The 26,430-nt window shown below is 56.6% G+C and overlaps 1 protein-coding gene across 1 annotated transcript in view; it reads left to right on the top strand.

Annotated features, from left to right (window-relative positions):
• The first annotated feature begins 9,827 nt into the window (after nucleotides 1-9,827).
• Nucleotides 9,828-26,430, top strand: part of COL7A1 (collagen type VII alpha 1 chain) — a 107,243-nt gene continuing 90,640 nt past the window's right edge. Inside the window, 11 exon segments of the mRNA XM_050959081.1 lie at nucleotides 9,828-9,876; nucleotides 15,260-15,341; nucleotides 17,994-18,174; nucleotides 18,777-18,936; nucleotides 19,429-19,522; nucleotides 20,085-20,240; nucleotides 20,894-21,057; nucleotides 21,440-21,569; nucleotides 22,407-22,526; nucleotides 24,182-24,331; nucleotides 25,270-25,389. Of these exon segments, the coding sequence (XP_050815038.1) occupies nucleotides 15,266-15,341; nucleotides 17,994-18,174; nucleotides 18,777-18,936; nucleotides 19,429-19,522; nucleotides 20,085-20,240; nucleotides 20,894-21,057; nucleotides 21,440-21,569; nucleotides 22,407-22,526; nucleotides 24,182-24,331; nucleotides 25,270-25,389 (1,351 nt within the window). The 5' untranslated portion in view covers nucleotides 9,828-9,876; nucleotides 15,260-15,265.

Raw genomic sequence — 26,430 nt, 5'->3', positions numbered from 1 at the left:
CCCAGCCTTACTGGCCCTGTGGAGCCACCACTGCCTACCCTCTTCTCTGATGCAGGATGGAGAGATCCCATCAGCAGCCTAATTATGGTAGGGGTCCCCGCCTGTTGCTGTGCTGCAAACTGGGGCAGGTTGGGACCAGACGAGCTGGGGATGGTGGAGGGTGAGGCCTGTGGAGTCTAAACAGAGGTGCAATTAGGTGAGCAGCCCCTGCAGAAAGGGAGGTGGCATTTCTGCTGCGCCCTTTAATTTTCTCACCTTGCTCCTCGCTCTGCAGTAATTACCACTGCAGAAGCTTTCTGGCACCGGCCTGAGCTGAGCTGTGGGCCCCTTTCCACCCAGCACATTCTGTGCACCCTCCTCCTCCTCCTGTGTCCCACTCTGGCAGTGTAGCACCTTCCTGTCATTGCTTGTGTGAGAGAATTAGTGTCTCTCCTGCCCTGCCCAGAGCTGCTCCCGTGTAGTTCCCAGAGCAACTGCAGCCTGCACAGCCTTGGTTGGAGGGTGCAACGTGGCTCAGCTGAGCCCACCCCCAGCCAGGAAGCCTTAACCCTGGCCTAGAAAGGGCTGCCCGAAACCTCCCTTCCCCAAGGCTCTGGGCCCACAGGCACAGCATGGAAACCAGTCCACTTAGGATCCCCACCCAGCCCAGCCCTCACCCCACGCCCATTACTGCGGTACCTAAGGGTCTGAGTGTATGGCCTTAGGCCGAGCCCCACATTTGCAGTGCCCAGGGCTTGCCAGGTGCTGCCCCTCAATTTAGAGAAGTGACACAGATCCAGCCCCCTAGGCCTGGCATAGGCACCTGCATGGCTCGATTCTGTCTGCTAGCCCACTGGTGGTTGGGGACTCGAGGGACTGCAGTGGGGAGGATCTAACTGCAGGCATGGCAGGAAGAACAGCAGCTGCAGCCCTGCTGCCATGTGGTACCGCCTGGCCCCAGCCATTGGTGGTGGCCCTGCGGGCACAGTCCTGGGTTTGCTCTGTCCCCCTGGGCAGGGGAATGGACAGAAGAATTGCAAGGGGGAACCGCCTGGTGAACAGAAGGAAACAAGGTGTTGAAGGAAAGCTGCAGGGCCAGGCTGGGGTTGGTGAAGTGAGCAGGTGGACGCAGGCTGACGGAGAAGGGCCTTTTTCTGACTACACTGAGCATGCGAGTCATGTGCCTCTCCCCACCCACCCCCGAGCTCAGCCAGCCACATGGAATGCCTTAGCCCCCTGCTCCCTGTGTGAGGGTCCTGCAACCAAGGGTTACTCCTGGTTCTTCAGGTGGGCTATGGGCAGCCGCTGAGCCAGACAGGAGCCCCTGCTTTGTAATGGGGGTGGGGGATCTCTGGATAAGAGATGGTGCAGTGGGTGAGCTAGCTGTGCATCTCTGGGAGCTCTGCATGGCTGCTCTCTGGGAGGGCTGCTGCCCTGCCCGCCCCAAGGCCTTTCCCAGCTCAGATGTGGGGAACGTAGACTGGAGCCTGGGGGAAGTTGTTCCTTTGAGGTGAGGCCTGAGCAGGGGCCACATCAAGGGTTTTTCCTTCCACTTGACATTAGCAGGGGAAAGGGCATGATGAGACCACCCTCAGCCCCGTCTGGCTACACCTGTGCTGCAGGCAGTACCCCTGGGCTAGTGGGAGGCAGCCCGGGTGAGTTCCTTCCACAGACAGTGCAGAACAAATGGCCTCAGGTCCCTCACAGCTGAGACCTTCCATCTCAGCCAGTGCCCAGCTGGCTCATCTCCTTCCCTGCTCTGCTCAGTGACATGCCAAGGGGTGGGGGGAGCACGTGCCATGCTCAGCTCCTTGGGACACAGGCACAGCACCTGCAGTCCAGCTCGCCCTCCTGCCCCCCATCCAGTAGAACTTCGACCAGCATTCCCTGAGCATGCTCCAGTCCCCGTCCAGCCCCATGTGCATGGGCTAGGAGGGTCAGAACCAACAGAGCTGCATGGCAAGATCGGGGCTGGGATAGCCAGGGGGCATGCTGTGGGCACGGGCAGAGCTGTGTGGGGTCCCAGGATTAGACTAGCTGGCGGTGGGGGGGGGTGTGCTGTGGACGGAGGGACACTGGCAGACCTGAGTGGGGTTCCAGGGCTACAATAACTGGGGGTGGGGTTGGGTCTGGCAGAGCTGTGTGAGGTCCCAGGGCTAGAATAGTGAGGTGGGAGCTGACCTAACCCAAGGGAGCTCCAAGGGCTGATGAAGGGAGGGTCTGATGCCCGCGCCACCTGCCCAGTGGTCGCCCTGCTCCGATGGGCCCATTGCTGAGTGCCTGTGGAGCAGAGAGGAGTGCAAGCTGCCTGCAGGCGGATTCCTGGAGTTCCTCTCCCGGTGAGGTATCCGGGCCCCAGAGCAACTGTGCCTAGACTGACACGCCTGGCAGGAGGGGAGGATGTGAGGGAGTAAGGGGGAGAGAGACAGAGCAGGTTGATGATGACGCATACCCTTCCCGTCATGGCTTTGGCAGTTGGAGAAATGCTAGGTATGGGAGGGGGAAGGGGAAGGAGGGGCCTGGTGAGTCATTCACACCTGGTGCTCTCCCTCTGCAGAAGGGAGCCATTGGGCCTGGAGGCCACATGCAGGATTCCTTTCCTGGCACCGCAGGGGGGCATGAAGCATCTGAGATGGTGACTAGGAAAGCAGCATGGGCTGTCTGCTACAGCCCCCCCATCTCCTGTGGCCCTGATGGGGCTGGACAGGGTGGCACTCAGCTCTCTGAGGTTTGCCCTGCGATCCTCACAGCTCAGAGCTCTGCTATCCCCCTTCTGACTTTCTGTCGTCAGCCGCTGCTGCTAGCAGAGATGGTGCCCCAATCTGTCCTAGTGCTGCAGGACACTGGCCTAGAGGAGCTGCTGGGCTGCTCCTGCACTGAAACTGGGATGCCACGGGCACAGAGCGACTGCTGGGGCTGCTATGGCGATGTGTCCTGGGCTGGGGGCCTCTGTCCACTCTGCATGGGGTCTGAGTCAGTCATGATGCAGCACCCGTGCAGGCCCATGCCCCTTCTCTTTTAGGCTGTGTGGCTTGTGCTGCTGTCTGCACTGATGCCATCCAGATGCTGGGAGGCCTCTTCCCTCTCTGCAAAGCCCCTGTTGTTCGTGAGTGCCTGGCCATGCCTTGTCATGACAGCCAGTTTCTGGGTGCCCAGGGCAGCTGGCAGAGCCCAGGGTGACTCTCAGAGCAGCCAAGAGCAGCACTTTCACAGCAGCAGGCCCTCAGCCAGGGCTCCCTTCCACTGGGAGCTGGGATGCCCTTGGCTCTGGGCAGCTTCTGAGAAGAGCATGAGGCCCATCTCTTGGCACACACCTTCCGCCAGCCACGGCGCCACATTTCCCAGCAGTGCTTCTCCTGAGCCTGCAGGATCTGTGTCTCCAAGCGGGCCTGCGAGGACACGGGTAAATGCCATGCTGTGGAGATACGCACTGCTGCCAGGCACAGAACCTTTTACTGCGGCTGTCCCATGGATGCTGACGATGGGGGGGTGTCAAATTCTGAGCTGTTTCAGCCATCGCATCCAGGCAATCCTCCTCTCAAAGAATGTACCGCTCCTGCTCTGGGCCTGGGGGCAGCTACAGAGCTCTTGGCAGCCACCTCTGCTCCTTGTTTAATGAAGCCCCTCTTCTAATTGGGACAGACCGCCCTGCCTTCACGGGACAGGCTGCTGAGCAGGAGGCTGCTCCCATTTGGATGGCAAATGGGAGGAGGGCACAGGGGTCACCCTGATTAGAGCATGGTGCAGTGTATGTGCATGGGCAGTGCCACCTCAACACCCAAAGCCAGGTCCACCAAGAGCTTAGTCAACAAGGGAATTAAAGGCCACCAGCCCTGGAGCTAGTGACCGTCTAGGGGAGGGGACTGAACACAGGTCTACATGCAAAGAAGTGCTAATGAAGTGGCATGGGATGCTCTTGATGCTGTCTCTTTAAGAGGGAGCTGGGAGATGGGCAGCCTCTCCCCTGCCTTTGAAACTATGTGTCTGGAAAAGTGCTTCAGGAGCCCAGGACAGCCTGCTTCTCGGTGAGGGATCTATGTGGGCAAAAGGCCCCAAGTGGGTGGCACCGGTCAGTGGACACAGCTTTGAAGGTGCACTGGATGTGGGGTCTTTGGTGCTGCTCAGGGCAAGGGGCCTCCAGTCTCTGCTGGAAGATAAACTTGGACCTGCTTATTGCTCTTGAAGGAGTGGAAAGGGGAGCTCCTGAGCCTGCAGGATCTGTGTCTCCAAGCGAGGAGGCAAGGACACTGATATACCAAATACCTGGAGGAGGAGGAGGGAGGTGGCTCGGTACCAGCAGCTGGGATTGGGAAGGTGTGGCCCCAGTGCAGCTGTTTCTGAGGTGCAGCCTACCCTGAGCTGCTGCAGTGTGGGGAGAAGCCACTGGGTTCTTGCCGTGCTGGGGTGGGACCCACGATAGAGGAGATGAGCCGCTAAGACAGAGACAAGCCATGGGGAGTGGGAGGTATCTGGACTGGGAACATGACAAGGTATTTGGGGATGCCCTGAAACCCACTCTGAGGGGAGGGAGATTGACTAGAGGAGAATCCACAAAAGGAACTGGCATTTATCAGATGATGAGAATGTTCCCAGTTATGCTAGAGAAGAGATGCAAGCCCTCCTGCCCCAGGGCACAGCCAAGCCACTAACTGCCTGGTGCTGGGAAGAGACTTCCCTGTGGGCAGGGTATCCCAGAGCTGCCTGCTGCAGGGTTCTTGCACCTATTTCTGGAGAAGACAGTGCTGGCACTGTAGGAGGCAGGATACGTGCTCGCTGGATCACTAGTCCAGCCTATTAGGGAATTCCATAGCCCATCTCTCAATTTGGCTCCCTAAGAGACTAACACAAGCCCAGCAGCCAGAAAAACTGAGCATGCCCTCTGGGGTCCCAGGGTCAGTGATGTTCCCCATAACCGCTCCATGATGCCCCTCGTTATGGGCTAATCACGAGCATTGATCTCCTTCTGCACCTGGCCTTTCTGAAAGCTAAGATTCCTGGACTCGCATGTCTAGGGCTGGTTGCAGAGTAACCCAGCACCATTCTCCATAGGAGTCGCTATGTGGGAACCATCTAGTTTAGCTTTCTCCACCCTGCCATACAGAACCATGGGTAGCCTGTCTCTGATAGTGTTTAATCCTGTTTTGAAATGTACTCTGTGCTGTTCTGTAATATCCTGCAGCAGAGAGTTCCATGGGCTAACTGCAAGTTACATAAGAAGCTGTTCCTTTGATCAGGTGTGTGACCCTTTGTCTCAGTGTTGAGGGATGCGGGGAAGAGAGGGCCCTGCCTTCCCACACTGGTGGGAATTGAGCAGCTTGGGAGCCCCAGCACCTCCTGTTTGTTTTCTTTCTGGTGGTCATTCTGGATAATCTAATTAAATGCTGGAGCCGGTCCGTCGGCTGTTTGTTTGTTGAAGACCTTTCTCTAGTGACTCTCCAGTGGCTGAACCAATCCAAGCATGTGAGTGGGGCTGCAGCCGAGGCGCTCGGAACTCCCCAGACTCCCTTGACAGGATGGGAACAGCAAAGACACTTGGGCCAATGCCACTCAGCCCAGCATGGCTGTTGTCTCTAGCTCCTGCTGGACTTTGCTGGGCTTGCAGAGTCACAGCTAGGACCAGAGCAGGAGGTTGGGACTTACCCAGTCCAGCCCTTCTGTGGCTCCATTCCCTCTTGCAGCCTGGTTCAGCCCTGCTCAGACTTTCCTCTGGAGCATGCCAGGCTCGGGAGAGGGCTATTAGCCACGCAGTGCTCTCTGTACGCTGGTGCCTGCAGAATGGGAGCAGTCAGGGGTTAGTCAAATGGCCCAATGGAAGTTCAGTGGAGAATTAACCTTCAGTGCTGCTGGAGTGATTGAAGTAGCCTGTCCTGTCTGGTGGGCTCCTGAGCCCTTTAGCCGCCTTTGTGGAAACTCCCAAGGCAGAGGTGCTTGAAAAGGGACCCTGGGAATTGCTTTGAAACCAAGTGGAGTCTTTCTAGCCTTCTTATGAACTGGACACAGAGCCCCTATGGGAGCCCTGAGGGGCAGGGAATGGCCTCTTGGCCAGGTTCCTTGTAGCGTAATGGGCTCCTAGTCTTGGCCAGAGCCTCTAGGTGCTTCTACATAATGAATGCCAGCCCAGCAGTGCGGGCTTGGATCCGAGTGCTGATCTCCAGTTGTTAGGGGCTGGGGTGTCTGCTAATTCTCCGTGTTAGGTGGTGGCTGGTGGGTGGGGAGGCGGAGCGCTGACTGGGGGCCCAGAGGCAGGTGACTGGTAATTTTCTGCTTGTGAGGAGAGCAGGATGATTCTTGGTCATCTCTTGCTGCAGTGAGGTGTCATACACCCATGTCTGTGTGAGCCCTGCTGCTCTCTGCTGGTTAGCCTGCCTCAAACCTGCCTGTCTGTGGGTCATCCCCTCTCCCGCAGCTGAGCTTCCCTCTAGTTCACCAGGCAGAAGCTGGGAGCGCTGGAGTCAAAGGGCAACGTGCATGGAGTGTGCCTGCTGCCCTGGAGCACCCTGGGTGGGGGAGCTCACATTGGTTTATCACGGTCTGAGGTTGGGATGTCTCAGGTTGAATCATGCCTCACAGCAATAGTTTTGCAAGGTGCCTTATTCCTTATAGGACTGGTCACGTGGAACTGTGATGGACAGACAAACCACTGCAAAATCACCAGGGGTGCAAAGTGAACTGGATTTAAAAGCAGATAATGCACATTCCCCAGACTGCTCTGAGTCCCCTGGCTGGCTCAGAGCATTAGCTGACTACACTCTCCGGTCTCCCCGTAGGAAAGGATAGTACATATAGTGGCATTGTATGGATTCTTGCCCCTTTCTCTGAAGCATTTGGTACTGGCTTTTGCTGGAGATGGAAAACTGGCCTAGGTGGGCTAATCAGTCTGATCTAACATGACCAAGGTACAGTATACTTGATGCTCCTAGTTCTGAATACCTGAAGTGCTTAAGTACTGCAGGGGTGGGAGCACTGTGGAAGTACCAGTGAAGTAGACACTAGTCTGGACAGACTGTTCTGACCAGGTATGGGAGAGAGGGAGAGAGAGAGAGAGACAGGATTGTTCTGGTGGGGTAACTTTGATTACATTTTATTTTAGCATTAGCCCAAGAGGCCCCAGGCTGGGTTAGCTCATGAGAGCCAGGGATTTATACCAGAAGCAGAATGGATCCAGTCTCTCTTGTTGGGATCTGTCTTAGAAAAGTTGCTGGTTGTGTCTCACTGAGTGACTTCCCTGTGCGTGGATTGAAAATGCAGCTGGATAATGTTATGACCATACATAAGACTTGTAACTAAAATGAGAGAAGAATCAATCTTCATGCTCTAAGACATAAACTGCTGATAGCAGGGGTCAGGAAGACCTCTCTCCCCATGCACATCATCTACAGTATTACACAGTTAGCCAGCTGCATAATGGGCAGGTTACACATTCCTCAGGAACATCAGCTACTGGCTTCTTCCAGGCAAGGCACAGAGCTGATGGAGCCAGTGGCCTCTGGTTTCTCAGTCTCGTTTCAAATGGGGCCAGTGTCGATTCTGTCAGTTAACTCCATTTGTGTGGCCAAATGGGCTGGCTCCTCTGGACAGACAGAATTACCCTGTTATCCTTCATGAGGTTATATGGTGGGGGTGGGCCCATGAAGTGCCATGAAGTGCCCCTCTGCCCAACACTGGAACACTCTCCCCCCCAATTTCCTATGGCCAGAGCCCCCCCAGGCCTGCTGTGCCCAGGACCCCCCCAGGACCGTGCCACAAATGCACAGCACCCTGCTCTCCACCACACCTGCCCAGCCCCCCCTGCCCACAGCCCTCCCCCACAGAACCCCCACTCCCTAGTATTCCAACACACAGAGATCTTCCCCACCCCCTCACAGCCCGAAACACACACACACACCAGCCCTCCATAGATCCACTTCCCCATGCCCTGCCTCCCGGCTGCACTCACTGGCCCTGCTGGGAGGTGACTCTGTCTGCCAGGCTGAGCCAGCAGTGCAGGCAGGGCTGGTCCCAGGGTGGGGAATCACTCCAGCCCCTCGGGAGTGGCACAATCAGCCAGGCTCCCTCAGAACCCACTTGTCTGGAGGGGCTCAGCCAAGTCCCCCACACTGTCCCCCCACCCCAACTGGCTGAGACTGGCCAGGCTTCTGCTCCAGTCCCAGGTGGTTCAGCTCCAGGGAGACAGGTGGCGCCCCCCAGGTGGTGGGAAGCAGATACTGTCTGGAGCCGGAGGTGCACTGGGGTCTGGCCAGGAGGCAGAGAGAAGCTGACGAATGGGATCAGGAGCTAGAGACGTGCGTGTGCGTGTGCGAGAGAGAGAGAGAGCGAGCCAGCAGGTGGGGTGAGATCTTAGGGCACAGTGCAAGCAGAGCAGGTCTGGGCCTCTTCTGAGCATGGGCCCGGCTCTGTGGTACCACTGCTGCCATTGTAAACCTGGCACTGTGGTGGGGTGAAGTGGGATTTGAAAACCTGGAAAACTCTCCCAACTGACTATCCTAGGTCTTTGCTCTGGGATAGGGAGGAGAGGCCAGTAGTGCTTAAGCACTGGGATAAATTGCGTGGGAAGGGTGTGGAATCTCCATCACTGGAGATTTTTAAGAGCAGGTTAGACAAACACCTGTCAGGAATGACCTAGATAATACTTAGTCCTGCCATGAGTGCAGAGGACTGGACTAGATGACCTCTCGAGTACTATGATTCTCTGAATCTCACCCTATCCAGATTAAGGGAGAGGGGGAATGGACAGTGCACCTCTGCCCTGACCTGGGAACCCTCCAGATAAAGCTGGCCCCAAATGCCAATTTTTGGTGGGAAATTTGAACAAAAAAATCACTTTTCCCCCAGAATTTCTAGTGAATTTTTCAACAAAAACTGAGCCCAAATGCCTACATTTTTCAATTGTCAAAAACCTTTCTAGGAAGAGATGCTCAGCTGTGAAAAAAACAACCCCCTGCCCCCTGCCCCAGTGTTAGCAGAACCTGAATAGTTTGACTAAAAAAGTAGGATGCTGATTTTTCATTGAGAAATCGAAACATTTCGAGCCAAAGGAAAGTTCTCTGGAAAATGTTCATTTTGTCAACCAGCCTTTTTTTTAGGGCGGGGGAGGGAGCGCTCATTCTATGTGGACCAGCCCTGCCTGTTGGGGGCCCCATGTGGGTTCAGTCTCCGCAGCCCCCTGACGAACAAGGAGCCCAGCTGTGGGCTGGCTTTCCTGGGCTGGCCTAAGAAGGATCTGAGCTGAGACCCATCCTCACTTCCCACGGGGCTTGCCCCACGGCAGTGACCTTCGGTCTCCGCCAACGTGGGCCAGGACACCGCCTCTAGTGGCCACCATCTGCCCCATTCACCGCCCCCGGCTCAGTTGCTCTGCTGGATCGAAGGCCACTGCTGTCCCTCAAAGGCACCTCCCCGGGGATGTCACGTTTTCCTCGGCAGGGAAGGCCCCCCCGGTGTCCCGGCTGGAGCTGGAAGCTCCCGTCCCGGGTGTGGCTGGCTGAGCTCCACTCCCAGCGCCCTGACACGCGAGCAGGGGAGCAGCCCCTTGCACCTGGGAGGGCCGGGTGGCCATTGGCTGCCGCGGGAGCAGGGGCTGGGCCGGGGGTGCAGCCTGCAGCGCTTTGCCCAAAAGCTGGGGCCCCGGCTTAGTGGCGGAGGGGCTCTGGGGGCACGGAGGACAGAGGCGGCAGCCGGAAGGAGGCAGGGACCAGCCCCCCGCCCTCACGGCAGCAGCTTCTCCAGGACTCTCTCCAGCCTCCCTCTCCGCTGCTCCGGGAGTTTCCTCCCCAATGCGCGGCGGGGACGGAGCGCGGCGATCTCGCTGAGGGGCCGGAGCCGAGCGCCCGCCGGGTCCCAGCCTGACTTCCAGGGGCGCGAGAGCCGGGATTTGCGGAGTATGCTGGCGGGCAGCAGGTAACCCCGCGCCGCTCCCTGGGGCAGCTCAACCGGGCCCCGGGCGCACCGGGAGCTGGGCAGGGGCAGCAGCTGCAGGGCTGCGATGGGAACCAGATGGCTGGGGGCCCCCGGGGAATCCCAAGGCCTCTCTGTGCAGCCGGGCTGGGCTCTCTTGCGCCCCTGGAGCAGCCCCGGCAGGAGCCTGCCCAGTCCCGGAGCGCCCTGGACACCCGGTTCCCTCTTCACTGGCGCTGGGAACTTTCCAGGGGAAACTCCTGGTCTGGTCAGTTTCATCCGCTGCGGCTGCCCCTTAGCTCCAGCTCCAGCTCCCCTCCGACGAGCTGCTCCTGCGGTCTGCTGCCCCTCTCCCGCCCCCGCGCTCTGTGAGCTTTTTGGGTGCCCCCAGCAGAAGGGTGGTCTTGGGTCCGAACAGAGTCCCCGGCAGGAGGCCAGTTCCGAGGGGAGATGAGAGGAGGTGCCCTGAGTGGGAGGCTTAGCCAGTGTGCAAGGGGGCTGAGATCCCCATCCTGCTGGAGCTCCCTATATAAAGCTTGTCTCAGGGTATGTCAGGGGAACTGCTTATCTTGGACTAGTGAGGGTCCGGACAGGGGCCAAAAGATGGGGATGGGGAGATAGGAAGAGGCAATGCATCCTGGCACCACTGCGCTGACTCTGCACTCCAGCTGGCAGGGCTTTGGGGAAAGAGGACAGGCTACAGAGTTCTTTGGAGCATCTCTCTCAGGCTCTGGTTTTGCCTTAACTTTCATTGGAGCCCCAGTACATGCGAGGCGAGAGGGATGTCAGCCAGGCAACCATTACCAAACGGCTACAGGGAGCAAAGAGGAGAAGTAAAATCCGAAGGGATCCTGGCCAAGTATTCCCACTCCTAGCTCACTACTGCACGCTCACTCCACTGTGCATGCTTGCGCTCTCAGCTATGCACAATCACACACTTGCATTGCAACCACAACCATCCACTCATCTTCTGAGGGTCAGAACAGTACATGCTGTCACATGCTCACAACTGCACACTTACACTCTTGGGTGTATGCAGAATGGTTGGAGACAGTTGGGAGTTGCTGCTGGGAAGCAGGAAGGCCTAGGTTAGCAGGCCGGAGTGGGGCTATTAGACAGGTGGGGCTCTGTGAGTGTGTGCAGTGACACCTCTGCCAGGGGAACCTGCCCTGCCCGTTCCCCTCTCCCCGGCGCTGGGGCATCTGTGTCCTGCTGAAACTTGGCTTCTCTCCTTCCCAGGGGACAGAGTTGTGCCATGCTGGAGAGGTGACCCCTCCTCACTGGGGCTGGAATCAGGGATGCTGGCTTTGCTGATTAAAAGCTCCAAAAGGGGACTGTGCCTCTACCTTTGCCCCTCACTTTCTCTGCCCTCTTCTCCTGCATTCCTTGCCCCTTCCCCCTCCCCACCCTCAGCTCCTGTTGTTGTCAATGGGAATACCAGGGAGACAGATCTCAGGTCTGTAAGTGAGCCTGGACTCGCTCCTGTTTGGAATCATTGGGATTGTCTCAGCTCAGTGAGGAGGGGGCATCTGATCTCCTGCCCTGGCTGTGCTGGGCAGGGTTTGTAGGTGCCCCAGAAGCTCTTATTTCCAGGTGTCTCTAGTTTGATCTGCTCTACGAGTCAGTAGACCCTGCTTGGATCTGCTTGTTCTGTGGTGGCAAAGTCATGGGGGGGAGGCGCCTGCTTGGTGTTGCCTAGGAGGAGCAGGGGCGTGCGGCTCCTGTGCCACTGAAGTGACGAGTGGAAGGTGATGGCTAGCATGTGTGGGCCCTCAGCCCTGGCAGTGCCTCTGTCCCCACTGGAAAGCTGGACTCTGTGCTGCTGAGGGTGCAGTGAGCCTCCTTAGCTGTCTCAGGGATGCACTGCTCCAGCTGCATGTTAGAGGAAGGAGCAAGAGCCCCACTGGCATTGCTTGAGAGCCCTTGATTCATCGACCTTCTGCCAGTGCAGATTTGTGGAGAAGTTCCCATCACTCCTAGCCTACAGCACTGACAGCTCTTTTGCCCCAGCCATGGACCTTGGGCTAAGATCTGGTGTTCATCAGCTGTAGGGGTGAGAGGAGCAATGCCCCCCATGGTAAATGTGTGTGAGCCTGTGCCAGCTGCAGTGTTTTGATGGGCCTGGATTCCAGGCATATGTTCAGCCTATGTTGGAAGGGAGCACCTAGCAGGTCTGGCTGAGAGGAGTTTCCCCTCCTCTTTGGCTGGCTCTGCCAATACCTGTCCTCTCTGTTCTGGGTGGCACCATGTGTGCAGCACTCCAGGCTACTCACCAAACCACTACAATGTGCAATACACAGCCTGGATACATCTGACTCGTTCCTGCCAAGGCATCTCCAGGACAGCCCAGAGGGAAGGATCCCAGAGCCCAGGGCTGCGATGCAGAGAACAAACTCCCCTTTGTCCCCTCAGCGGATCCCTGCATGACATGGCTGAGGCTCACTGGTGCAGGGTCGGGGGGAGTGTTGGGTAAAGCTTGCACCACTGCTGGCTGCTCTGTGGGGAGGCAGCACAGTCCCATGGGTAGAGCACTGGGCAGTGAGAGACCTGGGTTCCATTCCCAGCACTGCCATTGACTTGCTGTGTGTCCTTCCCCTCTGTACAATAGAGCTAACAACGCTGCTGACTCTCCCCTTGAGAGCTAGCAGTGGGAAAGTGCGGTGTGAGGCCCAAGTATCAGCCAGGCTGCCAGTCAGGCCGTTCGCCAGCTCTGAACTCAAGGCGAATGAGAGAAACTAAGTGCCTGGGAGAGTTTCCTCGTCAGATGGGCTGGGCTCTTGCTGCCTTCCAGGGATTCGTCCTCAGGCTGAACTCCCACCCGTTTCACCAGCCATGGGACAATTTAAACTGGGGAAGCTTTGGATGTGGCTTTCAAGTTGTCTGAGCTAAATCTGGCTCCCATCAGTTAATAACAGGCTAATCCAATGGGAGTGTGTCCACACGGGGCTGCACTAGTTTATCTAAATCAGTGCAACATCCCACATTAGTCAAACCAGTGCAACACTGTGTGCAGAGCAAGCCTCAGTATCCCCTTTATGGGCATTAGTGGATGCCTGCACCCCGAGCTGGGGGTAGGGGAGAGGATTGGTACATGCCAGGGGTGGGGAGGGGTTAGCTTGCAGCTACTCTCTGCCTTTAATGATGATTACTGCAGCCTCTCTCTATTATCCATCTTGGGGTGAAGTGCTAGGGGAAATGGGAGCTCTTACAAGCTGCCACCAAAGTTCCAGGGAGCCCTTGGTGCCAGGTGTCATCCTCTCTTGCCCCTCTGTGAGTTCCCCCAGTCTGTGCGCTGCTGCCAGTCCCTCTGCTCTGTTGCTGAGTCGCTTGTGTGCAGGCTGTGACATGGAAGAGCTCAAACAGAGAGAAATAAGTGAAAGGGCCATAAAATAAGCCAATTCTCTGGTAGTCTAGCTCTTTCCTACGTTGCCTTAGGGGTGTGGAGAATGTTATACCAGACTGAGCCCAACAGCCCATCATGTCTGGTGTCTGACTGCAAGAGGGATGGAGGGTTCATCTAGACCAGGGGTCGGCAACCTTTCAGAAGTGCTATGCTGAGTCTTCATTTATTCACTCTGATTTAAGGTTTCATGTGCAAGTCATACATTTTAACGTTTTTAGAAGGTCTCTTTCTACAAGTCTATAATATATAACTAAGCTATTGTTGTATGTAAAGTAAATAAGGTTTGTAAAATGTTTAAGAAGCTTCATTTAAAATTTAAATTAAAATGCAGAGCCCCCCTGGACTGGTGGCCAGGACCTAGGCAGTGTGAGTGCCACTGAAAATGAGCTTGCGTGTCACTTTCGGTGTGCATGCCATAGGTTGCCTACCCCTGATCTAGACCATTGCCTGTTCTTCTCTAGAGGCCAATAGGGATGGTGCTTTTGTAAGAAAAGAAATTGTGCCTCACACACGCAGGCCCATGCATAAGTGCGCAGCATTATCCTGGGATATAGATTTCTTCACTCACCTACTCCAGCTGGTGATCACTCTTATTTCCTGAAGCATCAGGATCAATGGCCCTTGGGGTAGTCTTTGTCCCAGCTGGTGTCACTGCAGATGCTATTCTTATTCAGATAAATGTCTAACCCTTAGTGGAATCTTCCTAAGCTACTTTCCTCTGTAAACCCTGCATCACAAGTTCCACAGATTAACAGTGTATTTATTAGCAGTTAAATTTGTTCCTCTTCAACTTGAGTGAATTAATGCACATTGGAGGGAATTATTTGAATGAATCACACCTGTTGCTGGGTTCTAAATGAACTGTGATAGCTCAGGGGAAAACCATGTATGTCACTGTGGACAGCTCTGAGACGTTTATCAGAAAAAGCAAACCGAATGGTAAGATGCATAAGGAGTGGGCTAGGAGACAATGCTGAATAACAATAATGCTGCAAGGACTAGGATGTCCCTGTAAATGAGTACTAACACGTCAGCTGGAATGTGTTTTCAGTTCCGGTAACCTCAGAAAGGATCCAGCAATGGGGAAAGGCTGCCCACTGAGAGGTGATGTGACGGGGACATTGTAGTTCAGAAAACAGGGACGCTCTCCCTTGGTGTTTTTCAGCCTTCTGAGGCGGTGACCCCATACCTGAAGTAAAAACTGTTGGTGATTCCCCTTCCATCACTTACTCTACTCTGTAGCCAGTGTATCAAAGGTAGCAATGCTGAGCTGCCTCAGTGTGTGCATGTGGTCAGAGGCTGCCAGAGAAAACTTGACCATGAAGGGTCTGGATGCCCCCAGAATGGGGGAGCTGCAAACTGTAATGAAATTGGCAGCGCTGTGTGACACCCCTGCCCCCAAGGGGGTCATGACCCGTGGGTTGAAAAACACTGCTCTAGATATATGCAAAATAGTAACTGGTTTAGAGATGGCAGATGGGGTATACCTGCCTCCTGGCACAAGAACATAGGGCCGGCCAAAGGAAACTGAACGCCAGTTAATTTAGAATTGACCAAAGGAAACACTTTTCAACCCACTGAACCTGGAGAACTTGCTGCCACAAGGGGTTGTTGAGGCCCAGAACTCAGCACAATTCAAACCCAGATTAGATCTTTATATAGACCATAAGAGCATCCACAGTTACTCCGCCAGCATAAAAATGCCTGCTTCAGGCCCTGAACCAACCACCTGGGGTTAGGTAGGCACTTCCCTTGGGGTAGGTGTTCCATAAGTGTCCACTAAGGTGTTTCTTGCATCTGGCCACTGATCAGAGACAGGCCACTGGCATAATGTGACAACCCCTGCTGTGGGGTGAGGTGCCTGGAAGGGTCCGGTGGACTTTATCCATGAAACTCAGCTGTGTCTTTGCCCTCTCCCCTGACCCCATTGGTTTTCATGTTCTCTGGCTGGCATCAGCTCCTCCCTCTTGTTATGTCTTGCAGGCTTCCATGATGAGGGGGTGGATCCTGCTTCTCGCTGTGCTCCTAGCTCCAGCACCAGTTATGGCACAAAAAAGAAACCAAGGTTGGTGCTGTCTGAGTTCTCCAAGGGGCAGTATGTGAGGCAAGGGCTGTGGGCTGGGTGCACTCGTGGCACCATTGCTGGGTTTGCTGGAAACGCTGCGTGGCCCCAGAAAAGCTGGGGGAGTGAAGATGAGGGCATTTGGCCCACATAACTGGGTGGGTGCATTCAGGCTGGTCCCAGCTCCTCCCCTCAAGCCAACCTGTACCCTGTAGTCTGATACCTGGTGTCTCCTCCCAGCACAGACTTGCTGGTAGGCTGCCCAGGCAGTTCTGAGCCGTGACCACGCTGAATTGTACGGGGACTGGAGGGTGAGGTGTATGTGAGGGAGGGGATGGGACACAGACTTTGTTGAATGGTTGATGATTCCCCAAGACCCCACATGCCTGACTCAGGACTGGATGGGGCAGGGAAATGATCCAGGGTAAGGGATCTCTGCTCCCCTACTGCCTCGAGGCTGGCCTCTGTGTTTGTGGTTGGGATGTATGCCTGGAGCATGGCATGTTGCTGTGTAGAGTTAAGTGTCACAAATATGCTGCTCTCTGTAGTTCTCCGGCTCATGCCTCTCTGGTATCCCTATTGGCCCCTCCCCAGACCCCACCCCCACCCCCTCCCCCCCGGCCTGCTGATGTGCAAGGTGAAGTGGGGCTTGTCCAGTGTGGTCAGCTCCTGGCCCCACCTGTGAGCTGTCAGGCTCTTGCTTGCTCCCTCCAGCAGGTGAGGCTGGAATCCCTCTCTCAGCACCACCTGGGACGGGATAAGGGTTAGATCCCCAGACTGAGAGCCCCCATCCCTGAAACAAGGACTGCTAGGGTTGCCGACCCTCGATCTGTCAGAGGCTATTGGAGCCAATCCAGGAGATTTTAGGCTGCTAAAAGTCTGGCGGCACAGCGGGGCTAAGGCAGGCTCCCTGGCTGCCATGGCTCTGCGCGGCTCTCGGAGTGAATGGCGTGTCCAGCTCATAGGCACAGGGGCATCCAGGGGGTCTTTGCATGCTGCCCCCACCCTGAGCAGAGTGCTTTGGGTGGGGCAGCGCATGGAGTCGCCGGGCTGCCCCTGAGCCTAGGAACTGGACATGCTGTCCACTTCCCAGGAGCTGCCCAAGGCAAGCACCGCCTGGATGGAGCCTGGATGGAGCCTGCACCCCACACGCCCTCCTGCATGCATCCCAACCCCCTGCCCCAGCCATGGACCCTCTCCCGCACCCAAACTCCCTCCAAGAGCCCCCACCCCCTCCTGCATGCATGCCAGCCCCCTTCCCAGCCATGGACCCTCTCCCGCACCCAAACTCCCTCCAAGAGCCCTCAACCCTCTGCCCCAGGCTCAGCCTGGAGCCCCCTCCCACACGCGGAATCCCTTGGACCAACCCCCCAGCCCAGAACCTGCACCCCCTCCTGCACTCCAACCCCCTGCCACAGCCCGGTGAGAGCGAGCGACGGGGTGTGTGTGGAGTGAGTGGGGGAGGGGCCTCAGATAAGGGGTGGGTCAGCGGTGGGGCCTTGGGGAAGGGATGGGGCAGGGGCAGGACAAAGGTGTTTGGGTTTGTGTGATTATTAGACAATTGGCAACCCTCAGGACTGCGAGTGGGGGGAGTGCGGCAGCTCTCTTGCAGACTTGCTGCTGCCCCTATGCTCCTGGGATGGGCCAGAGGGCTCCGTGCAGGCTTGTTCTGCTCTAGGGTGTAGACTGTGCTTCCCTGAGGCTCAGCCTGGGAGTTGCTGTCTCTCCCTTCCCCCACTAGCTTGGTGATTGCCCCCTCCCCTGGGCTGGGGCATGAAGGAGCCCAGGGATTTTATCCTGGGGGAGGTTGGGATTTGCCCCGTGCTGACTCAGAGGAGGCTTGTGGCCAGGGACGCTGGAACAATTTGTACAGTGGGGGTGCTGAGAGGAGTGCTGAGAGCCATTGAACCAAACTGTAAACCCTGGATAGAATGGAAACCACTCTAAGCCAGGGGATGTGGCAGCACCCCTAGTTCCAGCACCTATGCTTGTGGCATGAGGGGAGGAGGAGGAAGGATCCATGGGCCTGCATGATGGAGCTGCCTCTCTCAGCCTACGTAGGACCTGGAGCCCAGCCGCCTCTTGGCAGGGACTTATCCCTGAAGGAACGTGGGATATGTGAGGGGCTGGAGTGATTCCCAGGGGAGGGGCAGCTGCTGCCTCGCTCGTGAGTCCCTGGCCCCTTTGCAAGGCCTGTGGTTGGCAGGGAGGAATGTGGTACTAGTCTGAGAAAATCCGTGTTCTTTGCTAAGAGGGCTCCTGGTCAATGGGCCCTGGGGGAGCTGTCAGCCCACAAGCACTAGCTGCTGGCAGTGCTGATCCCCTGCATATTCATGGGATATCTCCGCCCCTGCCTGGATAGCCCTGTCTGCTCCACATCCACTCAGCCCTGGAACTCCTTGTATTAGAGGGACAGGCTGTCATGGCCTCTGGCCTTGCTGGAGAATGTGGCCCTGAGGTCCTCGCTTCCTTGCCCTGACTCATGGACTCTGGCTATCTTGGAGCTCTCTGTGGGAGGAGTGCGGGCTCCTGAGGTAAGAGGTTGGAAGGGCTAAGCCAGCGGAGGGAGCCTGGCAGGGCTAGGACCATTCCCTCTGCCTCTCGCATGCTGGAGCAAAGGGAGTCAGCCCTGAGCTGCTGATGGTTGCTTTGCAGGGACGTGTATCAATGTCTATGTGGCAGACATTGTGTTCCTGGTGGATGGATCCTCCAGCATTGGGAGGGCCAACTTCCGTATGATCCGAGCCTTCATGGAGGACCTGGTCAGGCCCTTTGTCCATGTGGTTGGTGAGAGAGCGGTGCGATTCGGGGCAGTGCAGTACAGCGACGACCCCAGGTGAGTCCTGATGGTCCTGTCCCCCCAGCCAGACACATGGGGTCTAGAAGGCTCCTGCAGCCCTGTCCTCGGTGGGGGCACCTCTCTGTGTTCCTGGGGGTGGCTTTCAGGGTTCCAGTCGCCAAGGGAGCTCGGGGTGCTCGAAGTGGCCCCAGAGCTATCTGCTGGGGAGGGAGTGCTGCGGTTGCCTGACACCTGCTACTGACAGAGAAGACCCAGCCTCTGCTCATGACCACTGTTCTTAGCACCCCATGGTAGCTAGTGCATCTCCTTAATTGTCCCAGGCTGGGAAGGAGTAGGGTGAGAAAAAAATATCTAATTACCTTTATTGCCCCTGCACTCCCTAGCACACTTTCTATGGAGCCCCATTACAGAGAACCCACTGACCACTTCTGTAGTGTCATCGCGTCGCTTCTGTGGAGCTGCACCCTAGGGATCCGTGGGAAATGACCCATGCCCTATAGAAACCCTGTTGGTGCCCTGGTAGCTTCCCCTAAGGAAGCATGTGGGCCATGTGGTTACTGTGTAGGGATCCTGCTGAGGCTGGGAGCTGGCTATGTTGTGGTTTTCCCCGATCCCACTGGGATTGCGTTTGTCCTCAGGCTCGAGTTCACGTTCTCCCAGCATCCCAACGGGACGGAGGTGAAGAGGGCCATCCAGCAGCTGAGCTACAAGGGCGGGAACACACGCACAGGCGCCGGCCTCCGATACATTGCTGACAACTTCTTTAGGCCCACTCAGATCCGGACTGGGGTCCCAAAGGTACCTCTAGAGAGACCCTGCTTATGCCATGGCCAGAGAATGTGAGCAAAACAACGTCAGCTCTCCTGCAAAGGGGTCAGAGCATGCTGATGGCTAGGCCAGTCACTCGGATCCCTCCATGCTGGAGGGGGAGCAGAGCTGGGTGCTTGGCAGGAGCGGGTGGGTCGCTACATCCCCTTTCCTTCGAACCCCTGTGTAACATCTGTCCAGTTCCAACTCTTTCTCCATAACAGGGGAGACCGTGGGGAGGCAACACGCCCCAGCCCAGTGGTACTGTCTGACTTCTGCTCCCCTTCTTCCCACCGTGGGCCCCTTCAAACTCAGCATCTGGGGGTCCCTGTCTCACATCTGCTATGCTTTGGCTGAGCAAGCTGTGGGCACTAGCCTTAGGGCCCCTCCTGCCTGAGGTGGGCCCCACGGCTCGTGTTGAATCTGGTGGCTGACGTGGAGTTGGCCAGCCCCCTCTGACATGCCATTGCCCCTTCCTGGAAGGTCTGCATCCTCATCACAGATGGCAAGTCTCAAGATGACACTGAGCAGCCCTCCATGAAGCTGAAGGCTCAGGGCACTAAGGTCTTTTCTGTGGGTAAGTGACTCCAGCGCCTGACAAGAGCCCGGGGGTCTCTCTGCCTTCACCAGGCTGCTCAGGACTCCCACTGCTTGCCACGATGTCCCTTTGGTCCAGGGGAGCTCTAGGAGGAAGGCAGAGCCAGGTATCCATCCTCTGATCTTGGCCAGTGCAGCTGCTGGATGAGAGTGGAAGCACCTGGCCGGGCTTGGAATGAACCTGATCCTCTAGCATGAGTCGGGGGAAGTGGATGGTACAGGGGTGTGAGGCTAGGGAGCTCTGACTTGCAGTGCCCTGTAACATCTTGCAGTGGCCAGCAAGGGGTGGTGGGAGAAGCCGAGGGGACGGGCCAAGGGCCCTGGGAACCCAGCACGCCTGTAATGTGCTGCAGCTAGCCATGAACGTCTGATGCTATAGCAGCCGGCTAGGGCAAGTAAGAATGGGGGGTACCACTGTGCCGAATGGGGGATGCCACTGTGCCAACCGGTGAGTGGAGGGGGACATGGCTCAGGGCATAGCTGGGGATTATTCTCAGGAGAGAGACCTCAGTGCCCACTCACTGGCTCTCTAACCCCTACAGGGATCAAGAACGCAGACCGTGCGGAGCTCATGCGTGTGGCCTCCACTCCCACAGAGGACTACTTCTTCTATGTCAATGACTTTAAGATCCTGGGCACTCTGCTGCCGCTGGTGTCTCAGAGGGTGTGTGCCAGCACTGGAGGGTTCCTGCAGACGGGTAAGGGGTGTGTTGCAGCTAGCGCTCTCGGCCTCCCGCTGCGATGGTTCAGCCCTGAACGTGCTTTGAAATGCTGTGTTTGATCACATATCTCCAGTTTGCAGTGCCCGTCTAACCCATGAGACAATTACAGCTGAGGGATTTTAGCAATCTCCCCACTGGGACAGTTTGGGCCCTGTCTGCACTTGGCTCTGCCTGGCAAGATACCTCTCTTTCTGAGTCTCAGGCACTGGCTGCTGTAGCTGTTTCTGGTGCTGCAGTGGAAGGTTTAAATTCCACCTTCCCCTGTGTTCCTGGAGATGAGCCCCATCCTGGAAGTACACCTCGGTGTCTAGGGCTCAGTGCCAGTGTCACACTGAGGCACTGTTTGGTGGTGATGGGATGCTGACTGGGGCCCTGTGTCGGTTCGCTTTGGCTCCGCAGGTGCTGCCTTGCCCAGCTGATTCCCCTCCACCGAGGAAGTTTGAATGAGAACGTTTTCCTGATTCTCTTCTGATAACATTCTTCGGTGTGGCAGAGGCCATCCATCCCCAAGCAGACTGCCTGTGTTGGGCAGCTGGGAGTTAGAGTACGCGCCACGGCTCTGTACGTGTCAACCCTGGGGAAGGTGTGGTGGCAGCAGGGAGCCTGACTGCTGCTTCCCTTCCCCTAAGGTCCGCGGGTGTACAGTGGCCCATCCAACCTGGTCTTTGTGGAGCAGACGGTTGACATGCTGAGGATCCGCTGGACTGCGGCAGGCGGCCCGGTCACAGGCTATAAAGTCCAGTATGTGCCGCTCACGGGCTTGGGGCAGCAAGTGACAGCAGAGATGCAAGAGGTGAGAGCTTCCCTTTTCACCTACAGTCTGGAGATCTGCCTGCTGGGCAGGCTCAGGAGAGAGGCCAGTGGGACTGAGCTGCCCTTCTTGCTGGGAAAGGGGGGCTTCTCCAGCTGAGGCACACTGGGACGGGTGTACATGCAGCCTGCCCTGTGGGTGAATGGAGCCTGTTGGCTTCCCGTGGCGGCAGCTCTGATCCCTGATCCAGCACCAAACCCCTTAGGGAAGTGAATGTTGCAAAATCCCATCTGGAGCCCACCCGCTCCAGGGGGCCTGGCTCAGTGGGCCGTGCCATCTTGACAGCAGGAGGAGGCTGGCGAGCAGGCAGGATGTTCGATCTCTCTGGCTGAAGAAGGAAATGCCTTTGGGTGCCTTTGAACAGGTCAGCCTGAGCCCCAGGGAGACTAGCACCGCGCTGAGCCAGCTGAGAGGAGGGACGGATTATCTGGTCACTGTCATCGCCCAGTATGCCAACAGCATTGGCGAGTCGGTCTCTGGCAAAGGACGCACTGGTGAGTAATGTGCCCAGCTCCCCATCCATGCAGCGCATTTGCTGCTGCCCCCATGCCCTATCCGCCTGCCCAGACGCAGGAGCCAGCTTGCCCTCTCAGGCTTCCCGGTGCCCTCTGAGCCAGGGGGATTCCTGATGGAAGAGTCTGGTGAGCTTGGAGTCCAGCCTGGGGCTAGAAATCTTGGCTACCATGTCCATGCACCATTGTCTGAGGATGGGGCCCCATTACAGGGGTAGGACCTGGTGTCTCAGGGCAGTGGCTAGTGAATGGGCTGGCTGCGAGCCCACTCAAGGATGGGACAGGGCTGCTGAACCCCTTCCGGCTCAGTTTGGGGTGAGTGGGAGTCCTTATGCCTGTGACCGTGGCAGGCTTCTCATGGGAATGGGTGACTCCCTGTGGCCCCAGCATGTGCTCACTCCATCATTGCCACTATCTTGGATTCTGTGGCTGGTTGACTGTGCTGGGATCAATAAGGTGTGAGTACCGCTGCTGAGCCAGGCACTGGGCTCTCGTGCTGATGATTTTTGGTGGGTCCCACAATAGTGTTATCTCCGGGGCATTGGTGGGCTTGGCAGGGGAGAGATGAACAGTATATGGGGAGTCTTTGAGTCAATGTTTAGAATCCCCAGGACGTGTGACGGGCTTAGGGCTGCTCCGCCACATGCTGGGTCTTGGCCCCAGATTGGCTAATGACCACTCCTGCCCCCTCCTGCATTGCCCCAGGGCAGCTTGCTTTCCTCCTGGCACCAAGACACCTCTTGACCCCGCCCAAAGGGCTGGGTGCTCTCGGGGGCCGGAGTGTGTGAGGGTGATGGCCTTGGCCCCATTCTCTTTCAGGGGCCCTGTCTGGAGTGTCAAATTTCCGAGTGGTGGAGGCCGGGCCGTCCTTCCTCAGACTGGCCTGGGGAGCTGCTCTGGAGAACTTGCAGGGCTACCGGATCACCTACGTGGCCCGAGGTGAGGGCGGAGTTCAGGCGATTGGGCCAGGGAGGCCCCACCTCTCCTGTGGCTCTGCAGTCTGAGAACGTCCCCCTGGGCTGTGTTCTCTTCCACAGGAGAACTGCCAGCCAGCCTGGCTACAGACCCTCGTTCCTCACGTGTAGGGTGTGGCACCTGGCTCCATTCCGGGAGGGCAGGGGAATCCAAGCCTGGGCAGGCCTTTCTCCACTGCCCTAGGACTCAGCTGGGTGGGAGGGTTGGAGGAGAAGCAGCTAGCATGGGTCTTTGCTCCCTTCGCTCTTTGGCTGCATGACTTCCCCTCCCTGGTCTGTCCAGCTGCTTTATTAGCTACGAACCCCAAGAAGCAGACAGACGTGTGGACTCACTCCGAGGCAGGCAGACACAGAGCCAGTTGAATGGCCTCTTGTTCCCTTGGGAGGCTGTGCTGTGCTGGGGTCAGTGCAGGGCAGCTGCTGTGCCTGAAGGGGGTGGGCGGTGCCACCAGGATCTCTGTGATACAGTGTGTGGCGATCATGTGCCAGAGTGAAGCCCAGGCACCCCGTAGGTGAGAGCGGGTTCCTGCCCCACCTCTTGCTGCAGCTGTACATGCTGAGGGGGAATGTGTGGGCCGAGGTGCTTCTGTATATCCAGCGTGTATGTGTCGGGGGGCGGTTTGGAAGGAGGTTGGGTGTGTGTCTTGGGGTCAGTTGTGTGGGTGCTGGGGTGTGGGTGTACAGGACTGGTTTGTGTGTACGAGAGGCGGTCAGTACATGTGCTGGGGGTGTATGTGTGGAGTATGTACATAGCGGTGCAGTGTGTGCTCAGAAGAGGGTGTGTGTGTGTATGTGTGTGTGTGTACAGAGACTCTCTGTCCATGCTGGGGTTCGGACAGGAGTGTAGCTGGTTTCAAGACCCCTCCCCCCTGCCCGTGCTGTTTTCTGTAGGAAGCTGCACCTGGAGCTGCCCCTCCCCAGCCTGCAGCCATCCCAGTGCATGTGGCCCTGGCAGCACTCCTAGTGTGCCTCGCCCTGCATGCTGCCACGCCCGGCTGCCATGGCAGTGCATCTCCCCAGCAGAGAATGCTGGCCCTGAAGGCACAGAAACACCCGTGTGCCCTGCCCAGACCCAGTGCCCGGCTGAGGGGGCCAGCTTAGAACTGAGTGTGGAGCTTTCCTTGCCATCTTCCCCTCCTTTCATGGCATCTGCAAGGGGGTGCCAGGACTTGCCTACAGCTCCCTGCCAGTGCAAGCGGGGCCCTTGCTCCCTTTTCCCAGCCCTGCCTGGTTGGCTTGAGCCCCTGATCTTTGTTTAGCTTCTTGCACTGGCAGAGCCCTGCTGCTGGGAATGAATGTACTGAGCACACATAGCGTGTCTGCTCATGCTGCTAGCCATGTGCTTGCACATGTGGGAGGGCAAGTGTGTTCTGTGCTGCATGTACCTGGGGTTCCCCCTCGCCACCCCCGCTGGGCCCCAGAGTGCTACAGTCTTGACCTGCTGCATGAAGGAAAGGCCTGTCTGAAGCCCCACACAGACAGCTTGTGTTCTGCAGCCTACCCAAGGCCAGGGGTGGTGTCCTGTAGCGCCAGAGCCCCCTGCCTTCCAATGGATAGTCCTGTCCCCCCCCCCACAGGTGCTGGGCCCCACTCATGTGTTGCTGTCTGTGCCCATCACAGGTGAGGCTCAAGCAGAGGAGATGAGCCTGGGAGCCAACGCTGTGTCCGTCACGCTCAGCAACCTGCGCCCCAACACTGATTACGTGGTCACACTTCAGCCTATCTCCCAGCGCCAGACGGCAGCACCGTCCCAGCTAACCGGCCGAACCTGTAAGTACCATCTGCTCAGACAGCCAGAGCCTGGGGCTGCACAGAAGGCGTCTGAGTGGGTTTTCTTCCTGCCCAAAATGACCTTTTAGTTTCTTTTTAAAAAAAAAAACAAAAACTTTTTTTTGCAAAATAATTGTCAGATTATTGAAGTATTAGTTTTTCATAGGACTTTTTGCCATATTTTTATAAAAACTCTATCAACATAGTTCTCAAAATCAGCATCAACATTTTCTCTTTGCCAAAATCCTGGTTTCCAGGAAGGAAACATAGTTTTCAAAAGGTAAAACATTTCTAAAATGCTTTTGATAAAAATGTCAATCCAGCTGCGTGAAAAGCATCAGGCAAACTGGAAAATGGGCCCACTCTAAACCCTGTGAAATGAACACCACTCTCAAATGTTGTGAAATTGTTAGCTCATGTTTTTTCAGCCATGTCTAACTCATGTCAAGTACAAAAAGTGCATATCTCAGATGCAGCATAACAACCTTCACTTTGACCCAGAGATTTTTAAATGAAGTATCTATCTATCTATCTATCTTTTGGTAAAGTATCACTGATGTATTTTGAGACTAGTATTGGATATCTGGTTTATGTGACACAATCAACTCTTAAAATAATGTATGTGGACTTGCATTTGAAGCTGGCTGGTACATGTCCATGAAGTGCATGTCCATCATTCCTGGGTATACTTTTCTGAAGAGTTTTGTGGTGTATTTATATTTTGAGATTACTGGTGAAGGAACCGTGTTTATTTAGGGGCAGAGTTAAGGTTATTGTTCTAGTGTCTCTTATGTGAGCTGTCAATGCAGTAGGGCGGCTGGGCTGGGCTGGACTCTGCAGTATCCTTTGGCTGCCTTGTGGGTTGCATGAAGGCTGCTCCCTCTGGTCTCCCATTTGTGCCATGGTTGTGTTTTTTGTTTGATTCCCTCTCCCTCTAGTGCGTTTGGAAGGGGTGCAGCAGCTGTCAGTTCAGAATATCTCCCAGCAGAGCATGCTGGTGACCTGGCGGAGTGTGAGTGGAGCTACTGGATACCGGGTCTCATGGGGGCTCCCCTCAGGTAGGTCTGCCTGATTCACTAGAGCTCTCTCTCCTTTCCAAAAACCAGTGGCAGGGTGCTGTAGACTGAACAATGGACACGGGTCCCCAGATCTCCTGGCTGGATAGTGGGGGCCCCATCGTGCTGAGCTGTGGTGTAAGCTCTAAGGAGCGGGTGGGGGTGGGGGTGGGGGCGATGGCATGCCTTCCAGCAGAGCAGATTCACCCCTCCCATGGTACAGGACTCTTCTGTAGTCAGGTGCATTATGCGGCAGAGAGTCCCAAACTGTGTTCTCTGGAGCACCTGCTGCTGAAGTGTGGAGAGACTGGAGCTTCCAGAGTGGCTGGAGGATAGGCGAGTGAGGCAACATGCTGAGGGGAGAAGGGGACCAAGGGGCTGGGCAGGATGCCCAAGACAGAAGGGAACGAAGTGGCAGACAAGCACGTACAGGGGGAGAAGAGGAGGGCAGGTGGCAGAGCTGTTTGAGCAGTTGTGGGTGAGAGGAAGAAAGTTGTGCGGGGAGGAATGGAATGAGCAAAAGGGGCCAGGGCGATGAATTTCTATCAAGAGGATCTTTATGACATTGAAGGCAATTCAGATCCATACCTGCTCTCCTGCTGGGCCTTGTGCCAGTCCCAGGGGCGTAACAGCCTGGGACTGAGTGGGGAGAGGCCATGCGCCAGGCTCTCTGTCCGTTCTCTGGAAGACTAGGCAAGGCCCTGCTCTGGGGGTACTGGGGATCTCTCCTTCTGCCCCTGAGACACATGGAGAATCAGGCCCAGTCACACCAGACTAAAGGTGTCTGTGAGTTCCTGGAAATGACCTCTCCAAGCATTTTGGGGTTTGTGCAGCTTCTCGGCCGGGTTAGCCACCTTGTCTGTACAGAGCCCATTGCTGAATCCCTCCAAAAAGGCCCACACGTCTGGGTCACAGGTGCAGGACCCAGGCCTGCACACCTCTGGGCACAGAACTCTGGGAGTTCTGCTTGTCGAGGATGGGTAGGATCAGGCCCTGTTAGTCACTTGTGTCTGAGATGGGGTGGGGGGAACTTTCTTGTTCCAT

This window comes from Gopherus flavomarginatus, chromosome 6 (genome assembly GCF_025201925.1).
Source record: "Gopherus flavomarginatus isolate rGopFla2 chromosome 6, rGopFla2.mat.asm, whole genome shotgun sequence".
NCBI lineage: Eukaryota > Metazoa > Chordata > Testudines > Testudinidae > Gopherus > Gopherus flavomarginatus.
This window is presented reverse-complemented; position numbering and strand designations above follow the sequence as displayed.